Source organism: Phocoena sinus, chromosome 21 (assembly GCF_008692025.1).
Source record: "Phocoena sinus isolate mPhoSin1 chromosome 21, mPhoSin1.pri, whole genome shotgun sequence".
NCBI classification, from domain to species: domain Eukaryota; kingdom Metazoa; phylum Chordata; class Mammalia; order Artiodactyla; family Phocoenidae; genus Phocoena; species Phocoena sinus.
The window spans coordinates 11,876,232-11,903,868 of record NC_045783.1 but is presented as its reverse complement, the minus strand read 5'-3'; the positions used below and the strand labels follow the sequence as shown (position 1 = coordinate 11,903,868).

The following is a 27,637-nucleotide window of genomic DNA, read 5'->3' as shown; positions in this document are numbered from 1 at the left end:
CCTTGGAGCACCACATTTTCCCTTATAGGTTATTACAGAATATTGAGTAGTTCCCTGTGCTACACAGTAGGTCCTTGTTGGTTATCTATTTTATATGTAGTAGTGTGTATCTGTTAATCCCAACCACAAGAGCTGTATTTAAAGCCACCCTGCGGCCTCCCGAGCATTCCAGCCTGAACTCCACCCCAGCCCCTACCCACGCCCTCGGCCATGGTGCTGCTAAATACAATCGCTTACTGTGTTTTAAATAGAGAGGATGCCTCACTGTCTTTTATTGTAGTCACGTCCGTGGGCCTTTGCTTTCAGTAATATTTAAAGCTGTGCCTAATTAGATTTAACTCCATTTGCTTGAAGAATTGTTAAGAATCCTTTGCAAGGTGGGTTTAGTGCTCCAAACTCCTGTGAAGCCTGGATTTTTATGTATCCGCATATTTTAAAGGATGGAATGCCTACCTCACACTTTTAGGTTTTATCCCCCTCTTCCCACTGGAGACTGGAAGGAAGACTAGCAGGAAAGAACTGAAAGAACTGTTGCCCCAACCTTGTGCTCTCTGCGGGGGTGTCTTAACCTCATCTCAGGGCCGAGGGGGATTGTTCAAAGCCCAAAAGCTGCCTCTGGAGTCCGGTGAACCGACCTATGAAGCTGCTGCTGACAGCCCTCAGGGTGGTCTTTTTTCTTTTTAAAAAATCTGCTTTTGCTTTGTTTCCACTGGATTTGTTTTTCTTCTCTAGGAGACCTTGCAGCAATGGCCCATAGGGGAGGGTGAATAATTACCTGGGTGAACAGAGAGGCACACAGCATGCTGGCGGGCGTGCGAGCAGGTGGCCCAGGAGGGGCTCTGTCCCTGACGGAAGGTCTGGCTGATACCGAGGGCTTGGGCGGCCAAGGGCCTCTGCTGAGAAGTCTGCTCCCTCAGAAGGGGGCCGACGGCCCAACCCAGAGCCCAGGAAGCCACGAGCCCCAGGGGCCGCGGGTGGGCTGGCTGCAGGTGGGAGCTGCCCGCAGGGAGAGCATTTGCCCAGCTTCCTCCTCTCCCACCCGGTCCCCCCCCACCCCATCATCAACCTCCTTTATCTTACAGCTCCGGACGTCAGGGTCCTACTAGGTGTTGGCAGGGGAGGGTTCCTTCTGGCGCCCAGAGGAGAATCCACGTCTTTGTTTTTTCTAGCTCTAGAGGCTGTCTGCGTGCCCAACAGGCAGGACCCACAGCAGGCGGCCAGTAGGGGGAGCAGGGTGGGGCCCCAGGGCTGTGCAGGGCCGGACCTGCGGCCGGAAGGAGGACACACATCTACAGGCTTCCAGAGTCGCCAGGCCCGGAGCTGAGTCACGCCTGAGCTCAGGGCGTGGCCTGCCAGTCTCCAGGGTCCGGGCTAGCAGGTAAGCAGCCTGGATGGTGCTACCCCTGTGGTTTTACAAGTAAAAAGCGAACAAATTGAAAATCAACAGTGCTTCTTATACCCCTCAGAGAACTGAGATCACAGGGCAAACCCAAGGTCTCACCTGAGGTGGGAAGAAAACAGAACTGAGAGGCTCTTGTGAAGGTCACGGTCCCAGTCGCTGGCACCCTCAAACCTGAGATGTAATCACACTCCTCCCGACGCCCACATCCCCGCCCCCTGTCCTCCACACCTGCATCGCTGCTCCCCAGGCCTCTGCCCACCAAACCCACGTGCCTGCCCCCATGCACCCTCGTCCCTTGGACTGGGCTCCTAGGCACAGGGGATTCCAGTGGAAAACATTGCACGTCTTGATCTCAGGTGGCCTCGGTCTGAAGCAGCCTGAGGCAGGATTTCGGCTCCCGGCCAGAGATTGAAGTCGGGCCGCGGCAGTGAGGGCGCTGAATCCTGGCCACTAGACCAGCAGCCAGTGACAAGGCCCTGGCCCTTCGGCTTTGTAGAAATGAATTTCCACAGAGACGGAAAGCAGTGAAACAAGTAAAGTATTTATTAGGAGGAAAAAGAGTACATGTGGATAGACACATGGATGGACTCAGAGAGTGGCGCCCTCGTGGTAGTTTGAATCACTTATATTCGGCAGTTCTTCCAGGTTTCCTCTGGCCAATCATCTTGCTCTGTCTGGCTCTGAGTCTGTATTTGGTTTATCACAAGGTCCTACCCTGTGTGTGCGTGCATCTCTTAACCAAGATGGATTCTAGCACAGAGGCCTATGGGTAGGTTGACATCACCTACTATGGGGTGGCGCCCCCTCCTGTTGACCCCCAGGAGCCTTTCTGCACGTGTGTAATCGGGAAGGAATATGAGGTCTCGTTATCTCTTATCTGGGCTGGGCTCAGGTCCTCCTCCCTCCTGCTGCTGTCTTCGCCTTGGAGTATCTGTCCAGGGGGACAGACTCCAGCTGCTCAGCCTGGGGCCATCTAACTCCTGCCTCACCAGCTTGCCCCACACCCACGTCCTATCAACAGGGCTCCGTCGAACAGGGGATTCCAGCGGAAAACACTGCACGTCTGAGACCTTGTTTAAGGGGAACTGCCTCTCCTATGCCTCACTTCTAAACGGTAAATTGTTTAAGTTATACATTTAACAAACCACCCTGTGAGAGCCGTAAAAAGAATGGAAGTTCACATGCAAATCCACCATAAACAGCATCGTGGCATCTACTCATCAGCAATAACGAAACATTACTATGTTTCCATAACCATAAACCGCTTTTCCTGGGTTATCAGGAGGTCTTCCCTGTCACCAGGAATGGATGCGTAGCTCAGGTGGTCCCACCTCTGCGGCCTTATTCCCTGGCATTGACTCTCCTCACCCAGGGTGAACACAGGACTGGCGCTCGCATTCCCCAGCCCCAGGGACTACGCCGTCCCTCCTGGGTTTCCTAAACCCTGTCCACACCGGTGTACATAGTCCCTTTATTAAATACTCCTTCAACTACCCCAGTTTGAACGTTCCATCCTTCCCTATGGGGATCCCGCCACATCTGAGGAGGTAGAGAGGGATCTAGCGTGTAATACAGACCTCTTTCCACTGGCTTTGCCAAGATAAATGCCTGTAGTTGCTAGAAAAAGCATGTGGTTTTCTGTACCTTAACCCGGATGGTATGAATGCGTGAAATTTGATTGAGCCATCTCACCTCTTCTGGGGAGACTGGTGGGCAGAAGGAATGCCAAAGCACAGGTTAAATTAAACCCCAGGAAGCCGGAAGAGCCGGAGAATTCTGATTTGCTGCACTTTTGACAAGGCCCTGCTGTAGAATGCTATTTTCTTTTTATTTTTGCCCTTCTCTTAACCATAATACCATCTGAAATACTTTTACCATTTTCCTGTTGCCACTGTGAAAAGCACTGTTGGGGAACTGACACCGGGTCAAGCGGGCAAGGGTAATTTGACATTTAGTTTTGTTTTAGAAATTGCGGTCCTGTTCTCTTGACGCCATTCCCTGGAAAAGCCCTTGTTTGCGCTCAGAGACCAGCATTGTATAGGACGTCGAGCAAATGTTTTCCACGCGCACACAGTGTTTACAGAGCCGGAGCAATTGCGTTTTGATTCTGTCCTCTTGTGTCACATTTGGCGCTGACACTGGACTGAGTTCCAGACACAGTGGACGTCTGTGTGAACTGGGCCTTGCCCCTCTTAGACCTCAGCTGTTCTGTGAAAGTTCGTGGGTTGGTTATGAGATGCCAACCTCTCTGCTGTGTCCCCTGTGGAGCGTCAAACACATGACAACTGCAGACCACAGAGGTCGGGCCCTGTGCGCCGTCACCCGCCGGGTCTCCCCCACCCAGCAGCGGTGTTTAGGCTGCAGGATGGGGAGACCTCTGGGCACCGCGGGGGGCACAAGTTTTGCCCAGATTTCTCTGATTCAAACAGTAATTGCTTTCGCTTGTTTTACACATTAATTGAAAGCCTGGTCATTGGAACAAAGAGTTTGAGGGCTTAACAAAAATAGGAAACAACTGATCTAAAGCAGGGGCTTCCAAATCTGGCCGCAGAGAATCAACCGGAAAGACTTTGGGTAACAGAAGTATGCGGGTTTTACCATGATCAAAGCGAAGAGAATCTCATGGGGGTGGAACGGCAGCTTTCACAAGCTCGTTGGGTGATCCTTGCGCACACATCGTGGCGAGCTTGGGAAACGTTCGTTTGGACCAGCAGTTGAAACCGTACTGGGCCTTAGAACCTCCTGAGTAGCTCGTAGATTAGCCGCTGCCCAGACCTCAGCCCCAGAAATTCTGACTGAGAAGCCACAGGTGTGCCTGGGATGCTGCAGCTAAATAAACGCACCAGACGATTCTAATGTAAGTGGTTTGAGGGCTGCGCGCAGAGAAACACGTGAACACAATTAACCGCACGTGTGCCCCATGGTGGACCTTCCCTCTTCCAAAGGTGAACGTTTCCTGCATAGCTATCTGAGGCTTCAAAACAGGGCTTCTTTTAAAAACAACAGTGGTTGTTTCCGAGTGGTGGAATTATGGATGGTTTGTAGATATTTATTCTTTACGCTTGTCTGTATTTTCTATTTTTCGTTAAGCGTATAGTATATTCCATCTACTGTATTGTTTCAGTAATAAAATAATAGTGATCAATAATTTTAAAATATGATAAAGAGGAATACAACTGAATAATCTGTCTCCTTTCTAAGCAACAAGTTTAGAAAGACATTCTTGCCCATTTTTTAGAGTTTGGTTCTTGGTCTCCTTTTCCATAGTACTCATGTCATGTGTGTGACATAGATTTCCCAAGGTAGCTCATTACAGCCTATTTAACCAACAGCGGCTGACACGGGTGTTTGATCTTTAAACGTGTGCTGTGTCTGCTTTATAAACCGCGAGCTGGGGGCTTCCCTGGTGGCGCAGTGGTTGAGAGTCTGCCTGCCAAGGCAGGGGACACAGGTTCAAGCCCTGGTCTGGGAAGATCCCACGTGCCACGGAGCAGCTGGGCCCGTGAGCTATAAATACTGAGCTCTGCGCGTCTGGAGCCTGTGCTCCGCAGCAAGAGAGGCCGCGACAGTGAGAGGCCCGCGCACCGCGATGAAGAGTGGCCCCCGCTTGCCACAACTAGAGAAAGCCCTCACACAGAAACGAAGACCCAACACAGCCAAAAATAAATAAATGAATAAATAAACCGCGAGCTGTGTTGTCCTGCTCCACCTTTTTGTCTTCTATTGTCTTTTGATTTTCTTCTGCCTCTTATTGTTTGTGCTCGTATTTCCCTCATTCCTCATCCTCTCCCGCCATCCCCACCTTGAATCTCTAGTTAATACAGGAAAAGCTTCAGGCAAAGCACAGACAATGGTAGCTTTACAAGGCACTAATCCCATTCATGAGAGCTCGGCCTTCGGGGTTCAAGCACCTCCCAAAGGCCCCACCTCCTAATGCCATCTCATCAGGCATTAGGATTTCAACTTGTGGATTTTGAGGGGACAAACTTTCAGGCCATAGTAACATCAAACTTTATCAAGTAAATAAGCAACATAATCTGGAAATATCTCCATTTACCAACCCTCCTGGTATATTCCTTCAATTCTGTTGTGAGATCAATAGAATCTTCTGGTCTAGAACATAAACATGCATATTTAACATTTTTTTATATGAAGGATGTGTTTCATTGATTTGTTCATTCATTTATTTATTCAGCAAGTATCTAAGTGTCTAGTATGTACCAGGCACTGTCCTGGGAGCCAGGATGCATTGGTGAACAAAAGAGAAAAAAGAAAATTCTGCCCTGGTGAAGCTTACATCCTGGGGTAATTAATAAATTAATAAATTTATTAATACATTAATAAGGGTGAAAAATAGACCAGTGTGAGGGGGTTTCTGAGTGTCTGGGGAACGTTGCAATTTTAACTGAAATATTAAAGGTAGGTCTAATGAGAAGGCAACCTGTGAGCGGAGGCTTGATAAGTTAGGAAGCCATCCTATGTAAACGTATGATACTTGCAAGTCACCTGAAGGCCCAGCTTTCGCAAGATCTTGTGCAGACACTGTCTACCGGGCAATTTTCCTTCCATCCCAGGATAAGACAAGGCAGAGCAAGGGGGCATTTCACTTGTAACAGCAGGAATCACAGCAAGTCTGTGTTTCCTTCTTATAAATGCCCTTTTAAGGTTTTATAGCTCTAACAACTATTGTAGACAGCACAACTGTCCTTCAGTCAAAGGAGAAACATCTATATAAAGTAGCTTATTTATTTTCCTCTCAAGATTTTTCTTTAAAATACATGCAATTTCCATGGACCTATGAGGCTCTCTGGCTTAGAACGCTGGCTGAATATTTTCCAACAGTACACTTTTCCTCCCGGTAGGGAAGGATAATATCTTGAAACATGAATCTCCCTGACTTCCGTTTATCTACTCCCTTGTATGTGACTTTGCGCTAGTTAGAACATCCACGTTGCCTTGAAAAGAAGTAGGAGTTTTAGAGCTGGAATGAGAAGCAGAAGAAAGGGTAAATGTTTGATGTATTTTGCTGCAACAAGTCAACATGAGGCAGTGGAACCAAGAAACAGAAAGTCAGCTCCTGTCTCTAGACTTTGCTGCATCACCGGCGCAACCTGACAGGGTCACTTAAGCAGCACGGTAATCTTTGGGATTTCCATCGGCAGCTGCCTGCACATCAGACCCCTGGTCACAGAGACGAGAGAGCCCAGCTGCGCACGAAACCTCACCAAGTCCCAGCCAAGTAGCTACACTGGGGACCCTCCACTGCCCTCCACAGCTCTGGACACGTGTAAGTTCCCTCCTCGGTTTGGTTGTGACTCGAGGTTTCCCCACTGTATCTCTAAAATATGCACCTGGGATTGGGCTCTCTGCCTAAGCATGGTCCTAGCTTTGGCATTTGCTTTTCTTTACTTCTGCCCACTAAGACATAGTAGAGAAGTTCTTCTCGGAAGAATGACTTCAGCAGAGAAGTTGCAGGCGGTTATGTACCATTCCTTAGGTACTCCTCAAATGTTAGGCTTTCAGTGATGCTACACCCACCGGTGGCTCACATCACTTACGTTGCTCTGGGTTTAATGTTGCAGTAAAAGCAAAGAGCATTTGTAGAAAGACTGAGCAAAATTGTTGGTATTTTTGCTGGAAATTGGAAATTTTGCTGTTCTTTGCTTCCCCTATCCGTGGAGGTGGATTGAGACACCTGGAATGAGGCTCTGTGGGCCAGCAGATAGAAAAGAAGGTGAGCCGTCATGGGGCCAGGAAGTGCCTCCTCTGTTTAGACATCTCTGTGAGTGTGGGTCCTGGTGTGCACAGAAACAAATTCTGGCCCTCGTACACACCTACTCTCCTGGCTGTGGCTGCCTTTATCAACTCGGTCCCGCAGATGCAGACTCCCTAACGGCGCGAATTCATCCTCTTTCTGTCCTGCCATCCTCAGCATTTCAGACGAAGCTGAGGTTTTCATGTGAACAGAGAAGCTAAATTTCTGTGTTCTGGTTATATAGTTCCACGTGTGCATTAGACACTATTTTCCAACAGATGAGAATCATTTCTGTTGACATTTTCAACCATTCAATTCCACTTGCTTTTCTAAATTAGATTTGCTTTAACTTCATTTTCTCCCAGACATTATTGGAAGAATGATTATGGAGCCCATTAACCATTTCATCATTTTATTGCTGATAGCCAAACCAGAATTAATTTTCCAAAATTATGTAGCACATTACCATAATGATTTACTAAAATCCAGGTGTATTTAAAATACTGCCTTTCTATTGTTTCTGTTTCTTTTCTTTTTTAAAATTTTTTATTTCATTTTATTTATTTATTTATTTTGGCTGCGTTGGGTCTTTGTTGCTGCATGTGGGCTTTCTCCAGTTGCGGCCAGCAGGGGCTACTCTTTGTTGCTGTGCGTGGGCCTCTCATCGTGGCGGCCTCTCTTGCTGCGGCTCGAGGTACATGGGCTTCAGTAGTTATGGCATGCGGGCTCAGTAGTTGTGGCGCACGGGCCCAGCTGCTCTGTGGCATGTGGGATCTTCCCGGACCAGGGCTGGAACCCGTGTCGCCTGCATTGGCAGGCAGACTCTTAACCACTGCGCCTCCAGGGAAGCCCCTGTTTATTTTCAATTCTATCAAAAAGCAGTAAACTTCTGCTGACAAAATTGCTTGGAAAAACCCAGTTGTTCATCAGGCAATGTTGCTGTTTTCCATTTATTAGGTTTTTACTGTAGCCCTGGTGATGGGGCATCTGTGGCACATTGCCTTCATTTGTACGACTAGTGACCCTAAGCAGAAACACGGAAAATTCTCATGGCTGGACATGAGAGGATCTTCTCATGCCTCTCCTTTTGAAGAAGGGTCCCCTTAATAGATTTTGCTCATCTCACCCAGAGGCTGCTTCCTCCCAGGAGGGTATGGTCAGTCGTCCCCCATTCAGCAGAGGGACAGAGTCATGATGGGCAGGAGACCAGGGTGACCTAAGGTGACTGGAAGTCTGGGTCAGTCAGAGAGCAGCCCAGCAATGCTGTTGATAAAAGGCTACAGACGCCTTAGCGACCACGCCCAGCCCATGGTGGTCTTGCATTTGGTGGACGTGGGGAGAGGGATCTGGGACTCCCAGGCTCAGAGGACAGCAGACACAGAGACCATCTGCTATGTTAGGGGAAGAAAACCATGTTTGGCATGGGAGGCTCGGCCCCAGCTCTGCCGTTCCTCCCCCAGCTGAGTCTTGAAGGTGTGGCCTTATCTACAAGGACAGATTAGGCTCCACACAGAGTTCTCTCTTGGTTCTAACAATCTATCGAAGTTTATGCCATTGCTTGGATCTCACAGAAAGCGATATAGAACCAAGAGAAGCACATGCCAGCTTGGAAATAACCATGCAGAGGACGAGCCAACTTCAATACCACATCTGAGGTGACTCTGAAGGGGACTTGTTCCCAGTGTTCCAGCCGTGGTCGTGTTGTGTAGATCAAACGATGTTGGCTGGACGGGCAGCCAGCCTCTCCCTCCCCTCTCCACCGAGAACTCTACTTTCAGGGCTCTGTAAAGTGTCAGACCCTAGTCCCTGCCTTCAGAGAGCTCATGGTCTTCACGCAAAGCTGAGATGTTTCTGTAAGTCGAGGGCAGGGCGAGCTGGTATGTAAGTAACTGAAAGAAGTTACAGGAAACTGTGGTTGTCTAGTGACTGGTAAAGACTCAAGCACTGGAGGGCTGGGGGAAAGAGGATCACCTAAAACAGGCCTCTCAGGGGGGTGCCTCCCAGGGAGGTGGACACACAGTGATGGCGTCAGACAAGCCAAGTCACACCCTGGATCCATGTCTGCCTACTTGTGGGGTCCCAGCAAGGTTACTGAGCTGTCTCGAAGCCTCGGGGCCTCATCTTCAAGACACAGTAATAACAGGATTGACCTTTTAGGGTTATTTGGAGCATAAGGCAAGCAGAGTGCTTGAGCACAGCCTGGTGTGCAGTGAACAGTAAGTAAAGTTTAGCCATTTACACCATCACTGTCATTATCAAAGCTGTCATTGTTATCAGCATATAAAGAGAGGGTTGGTCTGAGCCTTGAGGAGTGGGGTCATGTGGGCAGGCTGAGAATAACTTGGGACTTCATGGAGATGCTCCCTTGAATTCGTGGATGGAATTTCAAGACACCAGAACTGGGAGAGACTTAGAGATTTACCATTTTTGTTTCTAGATTGAAGTGCCTGCTTTCTGAGATTTACTTTAGAGGAAAGGGAGCATGGCTCTAAGAGATGTTACCGAAAACGTCTGCCCTGTTAGAGTCCATATTAAGTTATGAAACTATGTTTTTCCCCCTCACCTGCCAAAGTGAATTTTAGTATCTTCTTATGACTGCTCAGGCTAAAGTGATTTCCCTGCACCTGTGACCCCCCATCAAAGTTCACGTGTGCGAATGACCTGGCCCTTCCTTGGGGTCTTTTGAATTTTCATTTAAATGTTCGATTGCTAACACTTCTTACATGTATTTCCTGCCTCAATCACAGAGCACAAGCTCCTAGCGGACAGGGAAGGTTTCTACATTTCTGCAGTTCCCACAACTCTTAATATGATTCTGGGTGTGGGGTAAGCCCTCAACATATTTGCTGGTTGTTTGATTTTTTTAATTCAATATGTTGCATAAAATTTGGCCAGGAATATGTCAGATACAAATGTTCCTCCCAAAGAAAAAATATGTATTGGCTTATCGAGGTTTAACGTACTTGCAGTGAAATCCTCAGTGATATTTAACACAGGCATAGTCTCATCCCAAACTACACCAGACACTCTCATCACCCCAGAAGGCTGCCCTGTCCCTACCCTGGCCCCGTAAAGCCACCACGGGCGTGATTCTATCGCATTTCAGACGAATGGAGTCACACGGCATATACTTCCGTGTCTGCGTTCCTTCACTAAGATACTATTCTTGACAAGCGTCCACGTTGTCGCACGTATCAGCGGCTCATTCTCTTTCCACGGCTTGAATATTCCAGTCTGTTAGTCCACTTCCTTGCAAACAGATATCTAGGTTGTTCCAAGGAATAAACTGCTACGAACATTATTGTACACTCTCCTCGTGGCCATGTTTTCATTTATCTTTGATAAATATTTAGGGTGGAATGTGCTGGGGCATCTGTATTAATGTAAACATGTCCATGAGTGGAGGTAGAGACAGCCTTGATACCGAGCAGGGCCCAGTGGGGTTCCTGGGTACAAAATCCTTCCTGTGTCCCCATTTCTTTGATTATAGGAAACAGGCTTCAGTCAGCCTCCGTGACCTTCCATGAGTTCCATGGGGCAGATTCAAGCAGTTGTTAATTAGGGAAGGGAGGGGAACTCAAGAGAAACAATAGAGCAGCCTTGGGGCAGGGTCCTGGTTCCCCATCAAGGGATACACAGAACAACGTCTTTGAGTTGTTTCGCAGGTACTGAGATCCCCCACCAGGTGGGAGAAGTTAATGGTTAATGGCATGCTGCCCACAGAGGCCGGATTTGGCTTCAGCTCTGCGCCAGGTGAACAGAGAGGGTTTGGAGCCGGATGAGGCGTTGTGGGCTTGCAAACTGGCTGCTCTCAGGATGAAGCCTGATGACGACATGTCTTGTCAGGCAAGTACAGAGTTTCAGAAGTGGAGGGATGAGGTGCCTGCAGGTGGCTGTGCAGTCAGCCTTCCCATCCCTCCGTCCCAAGCTTACCACGTGCTCCTGGCCACCTCTTAGTTCAGGATCCTAAGATTCTATTCCGATTCCTATTTGAAAGATAAGGAGGCCTAAGACCGAGAGGAGATCTGAAACAAGCCAGCAAACACAAGCTATCTCCTCTTCTGCCCTGGCCATAGATGCCTGCTGGCCTGGAGACATCTGTCAGAGAGGTGCTTTTGCCCCAGGCCTCTCCATATTTTGTACGTCTTTATAGCCATCACCCCATTTTCTCATTGTGTATTTGCCATCCTATATCTGCCTCAAACAGTGAGCTCCTGAAAATCAGGGATTTCAACTTCACATCCTCACCGCCTGCCACGGTACCCAGCATGTGGTCTGTGTGGTCACCCTAATGTACCTACTGCTCTACCAAGTCTGCACCAAGGTGACAGGGTTTTGTTTGGGTGGTTTGGTTTGGTTTTTATTTTGCACCCCAGTATTATCATTACATAGAAAATAGAAATAGTCTTCATGTGTTGTATAAAGATGCCATTAAACATCTTATGTGTTCCAGACAGGGTGGAGCATGGAAAAAGAGACAATTCTCTGAGCCTGGATGGAGCAAAGCTGAGCTTGTCTCCAGAGGATCAGGGACACACTCCCCAGCGGTGTAGCAGCCTTCAGGACGCATGGGGGCCCCGTGCTGGCCGCACCCCAAGCCCCCGGTGAGGCATGGAGGCACCAGCACGCCTGTGACCAGTGACTGCCCCAACTCACCGCTACAGCGGACCCCAACTTTGGGGAGGGGCTGCAACAATGTGTTTAAGTGTCCCTAAATCCTTGGATCGAATCACAATTGGATTATTTTTAGGAAAATAAGGAACTCGAAATTCTCAGTCATCCCAGTTGATAGACTTGTTAGATGAAGGGACGCTGGCACAGTCTGGTAGGTAGGCCCCTCCTTCTGGGTCACTGCTCCTGAAGCTGCGCCCGCCCCACGGCAACTCCCCCCTCACCTCCAGGCTCCCTCCCAGGGGCTCTCCCCTCACTCCCGGGGCTCCACAGCGCCCAGCCACACCCTGTCTTTGCGGAGCATCTTCCTGCCCCTCTGCTGCTTTCTCCTCCTCCACTGGTGAAGTTTCTAGAGGGCCGTGAACAGGCTCCTCTTACAAGCAGAAAGCTAAGTGCGCTCTCAGAGATACTTGCTGGACGGAATTGACCTGAACCACTTGGGGGGCCCCTGCGTTTCTCTGCGGATGGCTGTCACTTTGCTTCCTCTCAATCCAGCCAGTGGAACCCCTTCACAAGGAGCTATGTGGACGTTGGCCAATTAGTCTAGACTTCATACTCGTTTAAGCCCCGGGGGGTGCCGGCGGGGCTCTCGCCCTGGCAATGTCGACCACAACTCCACTTGCACTTGTCTTTGGCCCAACAATTCCAATGATAGTAACTTACCCGCAAACACACCACCCCACAAATTTAAAAAATAAACGAAAACCACTCACGCATACAGCTACTCATTTATTTATTTCTCATTTATTTTTAACGGCAAAATATTGGAAAGAACCGAACGCTCATCCATGGACGATACCTAAAACTAGGAAAAGAAGGGGGCGGCTCTTACATTGAGGATATGCAAGCAACACTGCTGACCTCTGTCCATAATCACTTTCCCATTATTTTAAAAGCATGTAGTCAAAGAACACCATTGTAATAAGCACATGAGGAATAATTTACAAAATTATTTTTCTAAAATATGAATACCTACTATATTTTACACATTTTACAAAAAGAAAAATACTAAGATCAAATACTTATGTCCTGCTCACCATACCCCAGGTACTGTTTTGAATGTTTGACCATGTTAATTCAATTTTCATAAGGATCCTGTGAGGTAAGCCCTGCTGCCGGCACCATTTTACTTGCGGGGAAAGTGAGACACAGAGGTTCAGGCCTTAGTTAATGCCCACGCCTCTCGGTCCTGTTCCGACCCGGCCGAGGGCTCGCACTGGCCAGAACCGGGGGCCCTGCTCCTACCCTGCCCTCCGGAACCCCGCATTCTTGTCTCCTAACTGGGAAAACCCCAATAAATCGTTTATAAATACAAAGTACTTGGGCCTTAAAACTCAGTATACAAGGTAATGAGGTGCACAGGGGGATTGGGGGCAAATCGAAGCTGCATTCCCGAAATTCAGGTTGAGTTGGAAACTGAGCAGGCTGGAGTGAGCGGATTGGAGTGTCTGTCTGCAGTCGGCCCGCTAGTCACGACCTAGGTGACCTACGCCTTCTCTGCTCCCTCAGCACCTGGGGCTTCTCAGCGCCCGGACGACGCCCCCACCTCCCCCACCAGCCCCACGGGCCGCACCCACTGCGCACGCGCGGGCAGCGGCACGGGGGGCCGGGAGGGCGACGCCCACTGCGCACGCGCGCGCCGCCGACTCAGGGATCTGGGTAGCAACACGGCCGCGCGGAGCCGCGCTGGCCAATCAGCGCGGCCGGGGGCGGGGCTTCCCCGCGGCGCTCCCGGGTAGGCGGTGGGCGATTTCCGGCAATAAATCCGGACGGGCCGCCGTCAGGTGCCGGCTGGGGGTTGTCAGTGCGCCAGGTGGGGCCCGGACCGTCGGCGCGCCAGGTAAGGACTGGGACGCCGCGCGCGCTAGGTGGGGACTATGGGCGTCTGCGCATCAGGTGGGCACGGAGGCAGTCTGCCCGCCACACCGCGCGGCCCACCCGTCTTCAACCCCACGCCCACCCTCCGCGTCCCGCAGCCCAGCTCCCCTCCCGCCCCCGCCTAAACCCGCTCCCACCGGGTCGGCCCCCTCCTCCCCCGGCCCGGGGCCTCCCGGACCACCCTTCCCCGGCCCGGCGTCTCCGGCGTCTGCCCTCCGGCCTCGTCCTCCCCAGCCCCTCCCGCGCGGGCACCTGCCCGGGCCTGCCCTAGTCCTCCCGGCGTCCGTCCTCTGCCCCCGTCCTGCTCCGGCCCCTCTTCGGTTGCCTTTCTTATTTTTCTTGAGTGGACGCGTTTCAATTTTGCGTCCTTCTCTTCGCGGTAAGCTCCGTTTGGACCCTTCTCCCAGCCCTGGCCCTGCTCAGACTCATCTTGAAGGAGTGTGGGGAATCGTGCCTTTTCCTGCGGAGCCCTCCTTTCTTACCTCTTCCAAATCCTTACCTCCAGCCCTAATCACAGAAGACACGTTATACCTTATTCTTTCGTGTTCCACTTTCCCCTCTTACGGGAAGGTTTTCCATTTCCGTGAGGCATCTGTGATTATCTCTCAGGCCTTCTTGCAGTAAACCCCATTTCTGATTCTCAGCCCTCGGTTTACCATTTCTTGATGGTCTTTCTGGATCAGATTCTTCCACATTTATAAGCCTTATTCATGTTTGACCCTCAATTATTTGGAAATCTTGTAAGGAAGAGAAAGCAATAGAAAAAGCCAAATGCTTATCAAATTGAGGATCAGTCATTCTTATCTCAGAACAATGCAAATTATTTTCTCAAAATTTATGATGAAATTTCCAGTATAAGAAATACTGGAAGAGAAACTCCTTTGCCAGCTTTTTTCTCTGAATATGAAAGTGCCTTTTATTTTCACTGTAACTTGTTTGTTTCTTATCTGTTTGTAATGTGTATAGCCATAGCTCTTGCTCTACAGGTATAGGCTTTATTGTTCTGAAAATCAGTTTAGTAATTGAGGAGAGTAAGTACTGTTATACATGTAACCTTTTCAGATTTTTTAGAGCTGTTTCCTGTCATGTTTTCCTTGTCTTAGTGTTTTTATATTTAGATCAATCATTACTTTAGATCATATCTGATGATGTATGACATATAAGCTAAAAAATGTAAGAAAAAAACCCCAGCAGTTTTATGACATCTGTTTCTAATAGGGTGTTCAGGAATTGCTGTTTTAAAAATATAGTGGTAGAGCATGGATTGTGAATTGAGATTCCATGACTGTAAATCCCAGCTCCACCAAACTTTTTGCCTCAGTTTCTTCATCTATAAAATAGAGATTTAAAACTTTTAAATGCGGATTGCAGCATTTCCTACCTTATACGGTAGTGTGAGGACTCAATGAGATAATAGAGGTAAATTGTCTAGGGTGATGCCTAACCCATACTGAGATGTAGTAAATGTTTGCTGCTGTTATCATTAGTTAACGGAAAGTGTGCTTGTTGAAGGAAAGACATTTCTTGTCTTGTGCAGGAGTTTCCACTGGCAAATGAACTTCATGAAGCCCTGTTCTCCTGCAGTGCTTCACCCCCATGTCCTGCCATATAAAATAGAGATTGAGGGAAGATCTACAGCAGATGGCCCCATATGTTCTCTGACATTAGTTGGCATGAAATGTGCGCAAAATTGCAGATTGTACCAGCTATTTTACAAGAGTAGCCACTTTTGAGTAGTTGCTCTTACACATTTAATAATTTTCAGGAGTAATTTCTAGTTCTTATTTTTGTATTTGGAAATTATCAAAACAAAGGTGATTTTAATTAAATTTATAACATGATAGCAATTCAGATCTTTTAGCAGAACAGATAAATACATTTCCATAAAAAATGATGGGTTGTCATCATTCCAGAAGTTTAACAGTATTTTTCAATTTGCAGACTTGTTAGATGCTTCAGACTGGGACTATTTTTGAAAATTTGAGACTCAAGCCTTTCACATTGCAACTCGTGTGTTTTTTCTTTCTGTTTTTTTTCTTTTCCCTGATGGCTTTTTTGTTATTGTTTGTAATATCTGTGCTTCCAGAATCTCTGCTTTAGTTCATGAACTAAAGCATAAAGTATAAAGATTACATATAAGTACTATATAAGGTTATATATTATAATAACCTATGATGGGAAAGAATATGAAAAAAAATGGACATAATTGAATCACTTTGCTGTACACCTGAAGCTCACACAACACTGTAAATCAACTATACTGCAATTTAAAAAAAGTTATATGCAAGTGTAAAGCATAAGTATAAAGATTATACACCTATATGGAATGGAATACACACATTTATTTTGAAACAAATCTTTTCCTCTGTGTTGAAAATAAAACTCTTGGAAATGTACTATTTTTATTTCTATGGTCCAGTTAGCTGCATTTCACTCCTTCCAACCCATGGAAATATAAACACTTAGCAGCTGAAAAATTCAGGCTAACTATATTTGTTTCTCACAGAGTTGTTAAAGTCAATATGAATGATCTGTAGAGTTTTGGTAGTTGTAAAGGAATCAATTATCTTACAGGAAACCCCTAGCTGACTCTTAACTTTACTGCAGAAACTTAGTGTAAATGTTATAGGGATTGCTTGTGAGGCCTGAATATAAGTGCATTAAGTGGTGAGTGGGCATGGTGTCTAAATAGGCAAGTACAATGTGTGTCATCAAGTCTTAAAATATCTTGTTATCGGAGGTGTTGGTAAGAAGTTTCTGTTAAGTAGTTGTTCTTTCTGCCTCTGTTCTCCCCTTCAGTCTGTCCTTCACACCCTGGCAAATTATTGTGAAAATAGCACTGCTCACATTGCTGGATTGCTCAAAAACTTTAAATTATTTAGAGAATAAAGTCCAAACAATTTTGATATTCTGCGTTCTCCTAGTCCCCTTTCCAATCTGTTCTCTATTTCAGCCAGCCTATTCCGCTTATTCTCAAACATGTCACATGTATTCCTGTCTTCATTTTTTTCACCCACCATTTCTGTGATTGGTATTTTTTTCCTTTCTTCATTCACTTAAGATCTAACCATGCTTTAAGGCCAAGCTCATGTCCTAGTTTCTCTTCAGAGGTTTCCCAGGTGGTTTGCTTTTTACTCTGAGTTTCTTTTAGTTATTCTCTCTTTACCACTCATTTAGTACTCATATTACAAGATTGCATGTATGGGGGGCTTCCCTGGTGGCGCAGTGACTGGGAGTCCGCCTGCCGATGCAGGGGACACAGGTTCGTGCCCTGGTCCGGGAGGATCCCACATGCCGCGGAGCGACTGGCCCCGTGAGCCATGGCCGCTGAGCCTGCACATCCGGAGCCTGTGCTCCGCAACGGGAGAGGCCACAGCAGTGAGAGGCCCGTGTACCGCAAAAAAAAAAAAAAAAAAAGATTGCATGTATGCACATTTATATATATGTATATATTTAATGAGAAACCAATTTTATTAATTTAAATATATGAAGACTTCTAAATTCTGCAAGAAAGGAAAAAACTAAAATAATAAATTTGTAAAATCTGTGAGCATACAGATCACAAAAGAAAAAAGGAGACATACTGGGGACAATTCTTCAGCTGCATCAGGAATCAAATAATATAGGTTAATAATGTCACCATTTCTGCCTTTCAGATCAGCAAGTCGTGTTCTATAAAAATTGTCACGTGGGTAATACATTTTCATCTAATAAAAGAAATATTAAAAATAAAAATGCCTCAAATAAAAAATAATGTAAAATCACTTGAAATTCAAACATGCAGAGATATTCACTGTTTACATTTTGCTATATCTGCTTTCAGATTTTTTTCTATACACACATATATAAATTTGTGCCTGCATGTAGAAATACGCAGAAGTATCACATATATTTTCCTAAAACTTGCTTTGCTTTCACTTAATATACTGTGAATATCTTTTCATGTTAACATATATTTGCACAATTATTGTTAATAGCCATTTACAATCCCAGTGTAATAACAAATATATTTAACAAAACCTCTTTTAGATATTTTAATTGTTTATAGTTGTTACAGTTTGTTCCTGTTACAGAGAATTCTTCAAGGGACAGTTTTCTACGTAACATCCCCCCTGCCCCGGTTTTATTGAGATATAACTGACATATAGCACTATGTAAGTTTAAGGTGTACATCTTGATGATTTGACTTGCATACATCATGAAATGATTACCACAGTAGGTTTAGTGAACATCTATCATCTTCTATAGATACAACATTAAAGAAAAAGAAAAAATATTTTTCCTCATGATGAGAACTCTTAGTAAACTTAAGATTTACTGTTTTAATAACTTTCAAATGTAATGTGCAGCAGTGTTAATTATCGTTTTGTACATTACGTCCTTAGTGCTTATTTATTTTATGACTGTTGGTTTGTACATTTTGACTGCGCATACGCATATATTTTAATATATTTTAAATATACTTAACATATATTGTGTGTGGAGGGGGTTTTCATTTGTTTTTTTAGTTCCTCAAGGGTTTACTGGTATACCCTTAGGGAAGGGACACATAAGGTAATGACACATTTAGTCTGTGTTTATATGTTTGTCATTGAAGTAATACTGTATTTGACCTATTAGCAATATTCTGCACAGTTGCCACTTGATTTTTTTTTTTTTTTTTTTTTTGCGGTACGCGGGCCTCTCACTGTTGTGGTCTCTCCCGTTGCGGAGCACAGGCTCGGCGGCCATGGCTCACCGGCCCAGCCGCTCCGCGGCATGCGGGATCCTCCCAGACCGGGGCACGAACCCGTGTCCCCTGCATCGGCAGGCGGATTCTCAACCCCTGCGCCACCAGGGAAGCCCGCCACTTGATTTTTTTTAAACGCAGTTTAAATATGATATTGAGAGATACTTTGGCAGTCGTCAGAGGTGGTCCTCAAAGACATTCTTCTGTTTGTGTTTTATGAGACTAAATTTGTCATTTAAGCATCATCTACTACATCATGGTACTTGCCTTCTTTCGTAAAAGTATTCTCTGGCTTCTGTCTGAAGCTTCATGAAAAAGTATCAGACACCTGCTATTGGAGACAACCTTAAATAATCTGGATGGACTAGACATGGGTGGTGGCTTTTGCATTTTAGGGTGGTCAGTAGTTGTGAAACAAGTGTGTGAGATGAGGCTTATCAAAATACTTTTGAAATTTAAGGAATTATTTTTAATTATCTTCTAAAGAAAGAATTTCAGTTAAACAATATATGACTGAAAACGATGTGTTCTGATTATTACTTAGTTTAGCAAGGTTTTGAGATCCTCTCGGTACAAAGGAAAATTACTTCATCATACGTTTCATGTTGAGCACTTGTAGTTGACACAGGAATATTGTTGAAGAGTTATAATTTCCCTCTGAAATTTTTTTGTCTCTTCTAAGCCAGTATAAATGCCTATTTAATGGCCTATTTTTTGTTAGTTACATTAAATATATTTGGGAGATGGTATTTGAACACTTTCATCTCTTGTGTACTCTATGATATGATGTGATATGATACTTCCACATTAGTGAAATATCCCAAATCTATGTTGTCGGACATGAGATTAATATAACACATTACTCTATGGAAACTTTTTGTTGAGTCATTAACTACCTTTTTGTAGCTAAACACAATGTATACTTTTGAATTCTTACCGTACTGGCTTCTTTATAACACTTTCCTCTCTGTTGATCATTTCTTTCTTAAACCCATTCTTCTCTTGCCTTCCCACTTCCCCTACGTCCGTGGCTCTTCCTGTTCGGTGTCCTTTCTCGCGGCTCGTCTTCACCTGCTTGTCCCTTCAATGTCAGCGACCCTTGAAGCTGGCCCATTGGCTTTCTTCTGTCCCCATGCTGTCTGGTCTCTGTCTGTACAGTCTAGATGCTGGCGGTTTTCCTGCCTTGCTCTCCAGCCTTACCCTCCCCTCTGAGCCATTCATTCAGTGATTGTTGAGCTACCCTTGTGCGCCGGGCATCGTTCCAAGCGTTGGGATACAGAGTTGAACAAGACATCGCGTTTTCTTGAGGAAGGCAAACTGTAGCCATGTAAGTAATTTCAGACAGCATTTATTACTAGGAAGGCACTAGGCGCTGGCAGAGACCGAGTAGCCCTGAGGTCTTTGTGAAGCTCAGGTCTGGTTGAACTGTCTCCCTGCAGAGTGGAGCTTCCTTTCTCGGCCGCTTGGTGTCCTCAGAGTGCAGTCCAGCTCCTTTGACTTTGTTTGCCCCCAGCGGCCTCTCCATTCTCACTTCCAGCCACTCCCCACTCCCCCCTTACATGGTCAGCCTCAGGCAGACTGGACTGTGTACAGGGCTGAGCATCAGTGTTTCATGTTCTGTTGCTTCTAATTTCTGGCATGAGTTTTCTCTTCGGTGTCATATTCCTTTTCTTTCTCACTCCCTGACTGCTTGTTCTTCAGGCATGAGCTGAGACGTCACCTCTGGGAAATCTTTCATGACACGTGCAGGGTTGGGCTAATAAATCCACCAGTCCCCATCCGTCTTATTTTAGTACAACTGAAGTCCTGTGTTACCTTCAGTGTTTCACCTCAGTGTCTAGCTGGCATGTAAGGCACGTGCAGACATTTAAATATTAAGAATTGTATTCATTAAAGTTAACGAATAAATGTTCTAAATGAAAAGAAACTTACATCAATTACACATACATTTTTAACTTAAATTATAGGAGAGCTATGCCATTTTTGGGCCAGGACTGGAGATCTCCTGGATGGAGCTGGATTAAAACAGAAGACGGCTGGAAAAGATGTGAACCCTGGAGTGAGGGACTTGAAGGAGAGAATGACCGGTGTGGCGCCAGCCACGGCACGTGAGTCGCAGCTCAGCAGAGCCACACCGTCCCCGCCTGACTCTTACGGCTTCACCTGTTGGAGCCCATGACTTACTGCTTGGCTGAGAGTCCCCCCCCGCACCTGCACAAGGCTGGTGTAAGGAAACAAGTTACTAGCCAAAGTCTGAGCCTGGTAGATCGCCTAGCGCCCATGCACAGATGCTGCCGTCTTCTTTTTAATTTGAGACGTTTAACCCTTACAGTAGTCCGAGAGATAGGTATTATTCTTATTAACCTCCCATTACAGCTGAGGAACCTGAAGGAATTAAAAGATGTAGTTTTGGCGGCCTGCGTCAGAGGCCCGTGGTGACCGTGGCTTGCGCGAGACAGGAGTATAGTCTTCTCTGTCAGAGGCCTGAGTTGGTGAGGTGGCCTTTAGCTCTGCCATCCCCAGAGGGTAGCCTCGTCGGCGGGGTTCAGGGTGGAGTTCTGCCCCCACCTCCGCGTTGCGCTTGGCAAGGTAGAGGAGGAGGGTACCTGTGCCAAACCTCACGGGCTGGAGTGGGAGCTGCAGGACAGGCTGGGGGTTGTGGTCTTTCTGCAGATGAAAGTGAGAGATTGCATGGATGCAGGAGCAGGCCCGCGTGGCCATGGTGTGCTCACCCGCAATCCCCATCACAAGTATATTTGAGCATTTGGAGGATTGGGGAGGTCTGCAGACCTCTTCCTCCAAAGTGTCACGGGTCTAGTCATCCATTTTACTGCATGTGTTTATCTCACATTTGCGTAACTATCAATTGTGTATTTCGAACTGACAGGTCATCTGTTTTTCTGTTAGGAATTTGGTACCTTTAGACTGGAGATTGGGGTTTGCGGTATTTAAAGCAGAAATTAATTTTATATTTAAGATTATAGGAAGGATAACACACAGTGTTCGTTGAATTTATATTGTGGCATTTCTCTGCCATTCTGAATTCTAAAATGTCAGTTTAAAAAAAGCTGTAATGCATGAAATAGAATGTTACTGCTACTTCTACACTAAGGAATTTGCGTGTGTTTTTTTCCTCATGTATTCTTTATTTCCCCTCATTCCAAACATGTTGTGAATATCGAAGAATACTTTTTTCTCGTATATGCATAGAATTAGAGGCATACAATCAAGACCTGTTTTCTTTGCATGATAAACTCCATGTTCTCCTGTCTCCCTTCCCCCCTTCCCCACAGACACTCCCACTCACCCACTCCTATTCACACTTATTTGAAAATCCTTTGAAATATAAGTGGTGCTGGCAGAGGCCCCTCTGTGTGGGTGTCCTCACAGGGACAGAGGCTGTGTCACAGCAGCCGTGGACTCTCCACCACAGGTGGAGTGAAGACACCTTGCTCCCATCCAGGTGCCTCGCAAGTCTGGGTGCCTCCTCTTTATACAAATGGTATATGTAATTACCAACCTTACATAAACTTTACAAACAGGATGGGACCGTGGGCAACTTACTCACTCCCTGCCAGAGAACATGGTGGACCGTTGTAAATGAATTGTTCTCAGACCCTTGCAGTTGGACTTTTAGTTTTCATCTCTGTTAAGTTCATCCTGAATCTTTATCAGCTTCATCCAGAACACACAAAGATGTGTGGATCAGAGATGTTTTTATTAATTACCTTCTGTGAACGGAGAGAGTGTTGGTCTTCCCAGCCCAGTGCTTACTCCAGACCCTTCACAGTGAGGGACCAGGAGAAGGTGACTTTGCTTTGCTTGTCCACAGAAAGGATGTGACTGTCCCCTCCTCTCCAGAGGAGGCTCCTTGGAAACAGAAGGAGCCTGAGTCCTGCCTGTGCTCCTTTGGTGTGTAGATAAACCCCTCCATGAGCCAGACCTGAGATGCCTCTGGTTTTGTGATTACACATGCTGTTGTATGTGCTCAGTCTATACCGTATGTCAGGCATTTACTGTGTATTCCCAGTGCTGGGATCCAGCAGTAAACAGAAAGAGGCAAAACCCATGCCTGGAGGAGCTTGCATTCTAGTGGGACAGTCAGATGAAGGACAAAAGGAGCTCCGTGTGGTCTGTTCCGTGTCTTAAGTGCTGTGAAGGAAAAAAACCTGGGGTGGGAGGGGAGACCGTTGGGGTGGGGGTGGTACATGGAAGTGTCGCGGGGGGGGCCTCTCTGAGCAGGGTCAGCTGAATGACACCTTGGGCACCGAGAGGGCAGCCCAGGTGGGGAAGGGAGAGCAGAGACCCCGAGGCAGGTGTCATGAACTCGGGAGCAGCGGGGACAGCAAGGTGGGTGGGATGAGGGGCAGCAGGGGACCAGATGCCAGCGTGGCCATGGCCGGTCATGAAGGGCCAGCAGGGTTTTCTCAGAGCTAGACGGGTCAGTGGTTTGGAGCAGAGAGAGGGGGCTTTTGTTCCGGTTTGTGTTTTAACAGGCTCCTTCTGGCTTTTTTGTTGGAAGTGGGCTGCAGAGACGTGAGGCAGAGCAGATAGACGCATTCCTAAGAGCCTGTGTAATGACCCAAGTGAGAAATGACTGTGGCTCAGAAAGGATGGAGGTGGCGGGTGATGAGAAGTACTCAGATTCAGTTGTTTTGCAAGTGGAGCTGGTAGGTTGCTGAGAGGTGGAGTGGGTGGGCAGTGAGGGGGGTGTCGGCAAAGGCAGGCAGGTGTTCAGCCTGCGCAGCTGGGGTGTGGCCGTTCGTCTGATGACAGTGGAGTCTGACCGTGTACCTTCCTGTGCATGCGCGAGATCCTCAGGGCTCGTGCCTGGGAGTGGAGCTGCTGGGTCACGGGCAGGCCCACCTTCCATTTTCCAACGAGGTGGTATCTATTTCTGCTCCTGCTGTCAGTGCGTGTTCATCTGACCACACTGCTCATCCTTTTTTCCCATTTTTTATTTCTTGGAAGTAAATCTGGGCAGAGAAGAATAAGCTCAACGTCATTAGTCAGCAGGGAAGTGCAGGCAATCTGGGAAGACACACGTCGCGGCGAGCCTGAGATCACAGTGCAATGAGGGGTCAGCAGCAGACCAGCTAGAAACGTACCGGAAGTTCCAGGGGAGTGAGACAGCCGACGTGGCCTAGACAGAAGTGTGGAGAGTGTTCACCTTCCAGATAAGGTGCCATGACACACCTACCACAGCGGCTAAGTTAACAACAGAACGTTACAGGTGCTGGTGAGGGCAGTGCCGAGTGCTGGCAAGAATGTCCTCTCGTAAGCTTGATGGGAGTGTAGAATGGCACAGCCACTTTGCTGACTAGTTCGGTACTTTTTTATTAAGTTAAACATATAGCTGCCGTATGACCCAGCATCTCAGTCCTAGGTATTTACCCAAGGAAAATGGAAGTTTATGTTTACACAATACCTGTATGTGAACGTTAATAGCAGCTTTTTTCCAGTAATTGCCAAAGCTTGGACATCACCCATGCTCTTCAGCTCTCCAGGGGAGGGCCACTCAGGAGCGAAAGGAACGAACCATTGATTGACACAACGTGATGAATCTTAGTTTCATCTTGCTTCGTGAGAAAAACGAAACCCAAGAGGCTTCATATTGTGTGATTCCATTTATATGGCCTTCTGTAAAAAGAGGTGAAAAACAGACCAGTGGATGCGAGGGGTCTAGAGGTAGGGGAAGGAGTTGATTGCACAGACGGCAGGAGGCTTTCTGGGGAGTCGTAGAGCTGCCCTGTAGGGAAGGCGCCGGTCCCTTTACGACTCTGCATTCGTCACAACCCCTGGAGTTGTGCAGCACGAAAAGCAAATTTTGCTCTGTGTAAATCTTAAAAAAAAGCCACCAGGATGTGTGTGACGGGGAGCTGGTCACCCAAATGATGTAAACTGCGACAGATGGATGGATTGTGTTACAGACGAGCCCCATAACCACACTGAGGTGGGTGTGGAAGAAAGGAGCTGACCTGGGAACTTGGGAAAACCATGTTGACGGGATATTGTCAGGCTATAGACAGACACTCTAGGTGGTAAATGTGCTTCTCATGCCCCAGGGTGTGGGTTAGCAATTCTGAAACTACTTTATCATGTATACTAGGATTAAGCAGAGTGAGTAAATAAATGCAGATAATGACAGCCAGATCTCTCACTTTGGAGAAGGAAGTCACAAAATCATGCTAGACTGTACCTTGTGGTGCTGGATTGGTGGTGGTGGTGTCAGTGTTACTCATGCGGTTGTTGCTCTTGTGGGTGGGTGGGTGGGTAGATAGGGATCGGTGTGTAGGTGAATTAATATAACATGTTCCCCAGTTCTGTCTTCTGGGAGGCCAAGAGCGGTGGTGCCCCAGTAGCAATGAGCAGACTGAACACCAGGATCTTTGTTTTGAAGGGTTCCTGGGGAAGTGGTTGATTCCAGAGCTGGGTTACGGAAATAATAAGCTGAGCCTAGAGCATTTTGTGGTGTCCAAAAGTAAGGAAATACTTAAAAAAAGGGGGGGTGCGGATGGGAATACGTCAGATGTCAAAAGGGCAGAGGCCAACCTGAAAGCAGTCCAGTGGCCAAAGCTGGAGCCATTTGAGCAAAAAGCAAATAATGGTGGTCTTGGATTATAACTCAAAGGAGAAGATAAATACCCCTGAGTTTATGGGGATATAACACATGAATAAGTGGGGAAGAAGGGACAGCTCTTCCTGACAGAATAATTCCAGTTAGTGAATGTGGAAGGAATAGGGAAGTAGAGTGTCACCATTAGGACACCACAGTAATGATGGCTGCAGGCCGAGTCCACTGATAGATGCTGAGATTAGTGGGTGAGATGTTAAGGAAGAACAATATTTGCAAAGCGTCCTCCAAAATATCTATGAATTCACAAAGGGAAAACAGTAGCTTTACAGTTGAGAACCCTGGCAGATCCCACCTTAACCGAGTGATCCAGGTGACATGACCAGGAGCAAGACACAGGGGCAGCGTGTACCCTGATCGCATAGGTCCGGATGGGGTCCTGGAACAGTGAAGGGCACCAGCGGGAGACTGGCGAGACACAGGTCTGTGGGCGAGTCAGCGGTACTGTGCCAGCATCCACTCCTGGCTTTGGTTGCCGTCCTGCATTCTTGTGAGATGGTGGGGAAGCTGGGGGTGGGGACTTTGTACTATTTTTGCAACTCTTCTTGAAGTCTAAACCGATCTTTGAAAGTTGCTTTAAAAAGTCACCATTGAGAACATCAACAGGCAAGCCAGTGACTGGGAGAAAGTATCGTGTTTTGTAAGCTGTCACTAAGCTGTTTTCTCGGCTCCGTTCTACCTGCTCACACCTCCCTGTGACGCTGCAGCCGGTGGACCCTGCTAGGCCCTGCCTGGGGAGGGTGCCACAGGGCCTGTGGGGTGGGACTGGGGCAGCTGCTGCCGGGGCCTTTCTCTACCTGTCCCCCCAGGTCGGCAGCACTGGACTGTCCCTCCCAGCATTTCTGACATTTGCAGACCTGGCTCATCGTGTCCCTTCAACACCAGATGCTGGTGCCCGCACCCCACCCCGCAGGTGGATCCCAGGCCCTCGAGGCTTCTCATCTGAGCTCAGACTCCAGCACCAGCCAACAGTGCTTCCTCCTGCTGGTTCCAGCCTGTGCCCTTCGCTCTCCCAGTGCAGTGTGGTGACAGCTGTTTGCAGTCACTACCTCTAGAATGCTTCAGTGTTCTTTTCGGCTTTTAGGTTACCTAGTTAACAATGTTTTGTATATATTTGTACATTTTCATTTTAAGTTTCTCAGTTAAAATAATTGATGTGGCGTCTGTGTCCTGATTGAACTCAGCTGTTACACTGACAGCTTTTCTTCCAGGATTTTGGCAACTTAGTAGAGACAAGCAACTCAATTAGCAGCTGGGAGAATGACTTGGACAAACATGCAAATGGCCAGTAAGATAAAAGTTCAAATCTTTAGTTATCAAGGAAACTAAATTAAAACCCCAGTGATGTGCACCTTCTTCTTGGTTTTGTTGTAAACCTAAAACTGCTCTAAAAAATAAAGGCTTTTAAAAAAGCCACAGTGAGGTAGAACTATCCACCCACCAGAATAGCTGGAATTAAAAAGGCTGACAGGGCTTCCCTGGTGGCGCAGTGGTTGGGAGTCCGCCTGCCAATGCAGGGGACATGGGTTCGTGCCCCGGTCTGGGAAGATCCCACATGCCGTGGAGCGGCTGGGACCGTGAGCCATGGCCGCTGAGCCTGCGCGTCCGGAGCCTGTGCTCCACAACGGGAGAGGCCACAACAGTGAGAGGCCCGCGTACCGAAAAAAAAAAAAAAAAAAAAAAAAAAAAAGGCTGACAATAAATGGTGATGCAGATGTGGAGCAAACGGAACTCCCCTTTTCAGCTTTTCACCACTGAGCATGATGATAGCTGTGGGCTTATCATATATGGCCTTTATTATGGTAAGGTACGTTCCCTCTATACCCTCTTTATTGAGAGTTTTATTGTAAATGGATGTTGAATTTTGACAAATGCTTTTTTTGCTTCTATTGAGCGATCATATGTTTTTTTTTTTTTACTTCATTTTGTTAATGTGGTGTCTTACATTGTTTAATTTGCAGATGTTGAACCGTCCTTGCATCCCTAGAATAAATCTCACTTGGTTATGGTATATGACCCTTTTAATGTATTGTTGAATTCAGTTTGCTAGTGTTTTGTTGAGGATTTTTGCATCTGTGTTCATCATTGATATTGGCCTGTAATTTTCTTGTGGTTTGCTTGTGTGGTTTTGGTATCAGGGTAATGCTGGCCTCACAAAATGACTTTGGAAAGTGTTCCCTCCTCTTTGATTTTTTTGGGAGACTTTGAAAAGGATTGGTATTAATTATTCTTTAAATGTTTGTTAGAATTCACTAGTGAAGCTCTCTGGTCCTGGACTTTTTGTTTGTTGGGAGGTTTTTGGTTACTGATTCAATCTCCTTACTCTTAATCAGTCTGTTCAGATTTTCTCTTTCCTCATTATTTAGTCTTGGTAGGTTGTGAGTTTCTGGGAACTTAACCATTTCTTCAGGGTTGTCCAATGTGTTGGCATATAATTGTTCATAGTAGTCTCTTAAGATCCTTTATTTCAGTGGTGTGAGCTGTGATGTCTCCTCTTTCATTTCTGACTCTGAGTCCCCTCTCTTTTCTCCTTGGTGAGTCTTGCTAAATGTTTGTCAATTTTGTTTA

At 46.8% G+C, this 27,637-nt stretch overlaps 2 protein-coding genes across 6 annotated transcripts in view; both read left to right on the top strand.

The window, feature by feature from the left end:
* LOC116746898 overlaps positions 1 to 10,997 on the top strand; it is a 70,598-nt gene extending 59,601 nt beyond the window's left edge. Inside the window, exons 4-5 of the mRNA XM_032618665.1 lie at positions 6,565 to 6,689; positions 10,823 to 10,997. Of these exons, the coding sequence (XP_032474556.1) occupies positions 6,565 to 6,689; positions 10,823 to 10,939 (242 nt within the window). The 3' untranslated portion in view covers positions 10,940 to 10,997. The remainder of the gene's footprint in view (positions 1 to 6,564; positions 6,690 to 10,822) is intronic.
* A 2,552-nt stretch (positions 10,998 to 13,549) lies between these two features.
* The window catches only part of FBXO25 (F-box protein 25), a 55,042-nt gene continuing 40,954 nt past the window's right edge, over positions 13,550 to 27,637 (top strand). For all 5 annotated transcript variants that reach the window (XM_032618185.1, XM_032618181.1, XM_032618184.1 and 2 more), the window contains exons 1-2: positions 13,550 to 13,668; positions 20,403 to 20,543. In XM_032618185.1, the coding sequence (XP_032474076.1) occupies positions 20,410 to 20,543 (134 nt within the window). In that variant the 5' untranslated portion in view covers positions 13,550 to 13,668; positions 20,403 to 20,409. The remainder of the gene's footprint in view (positions 13,669 to 20,402; positions 20,544 to 27,637) is intronic.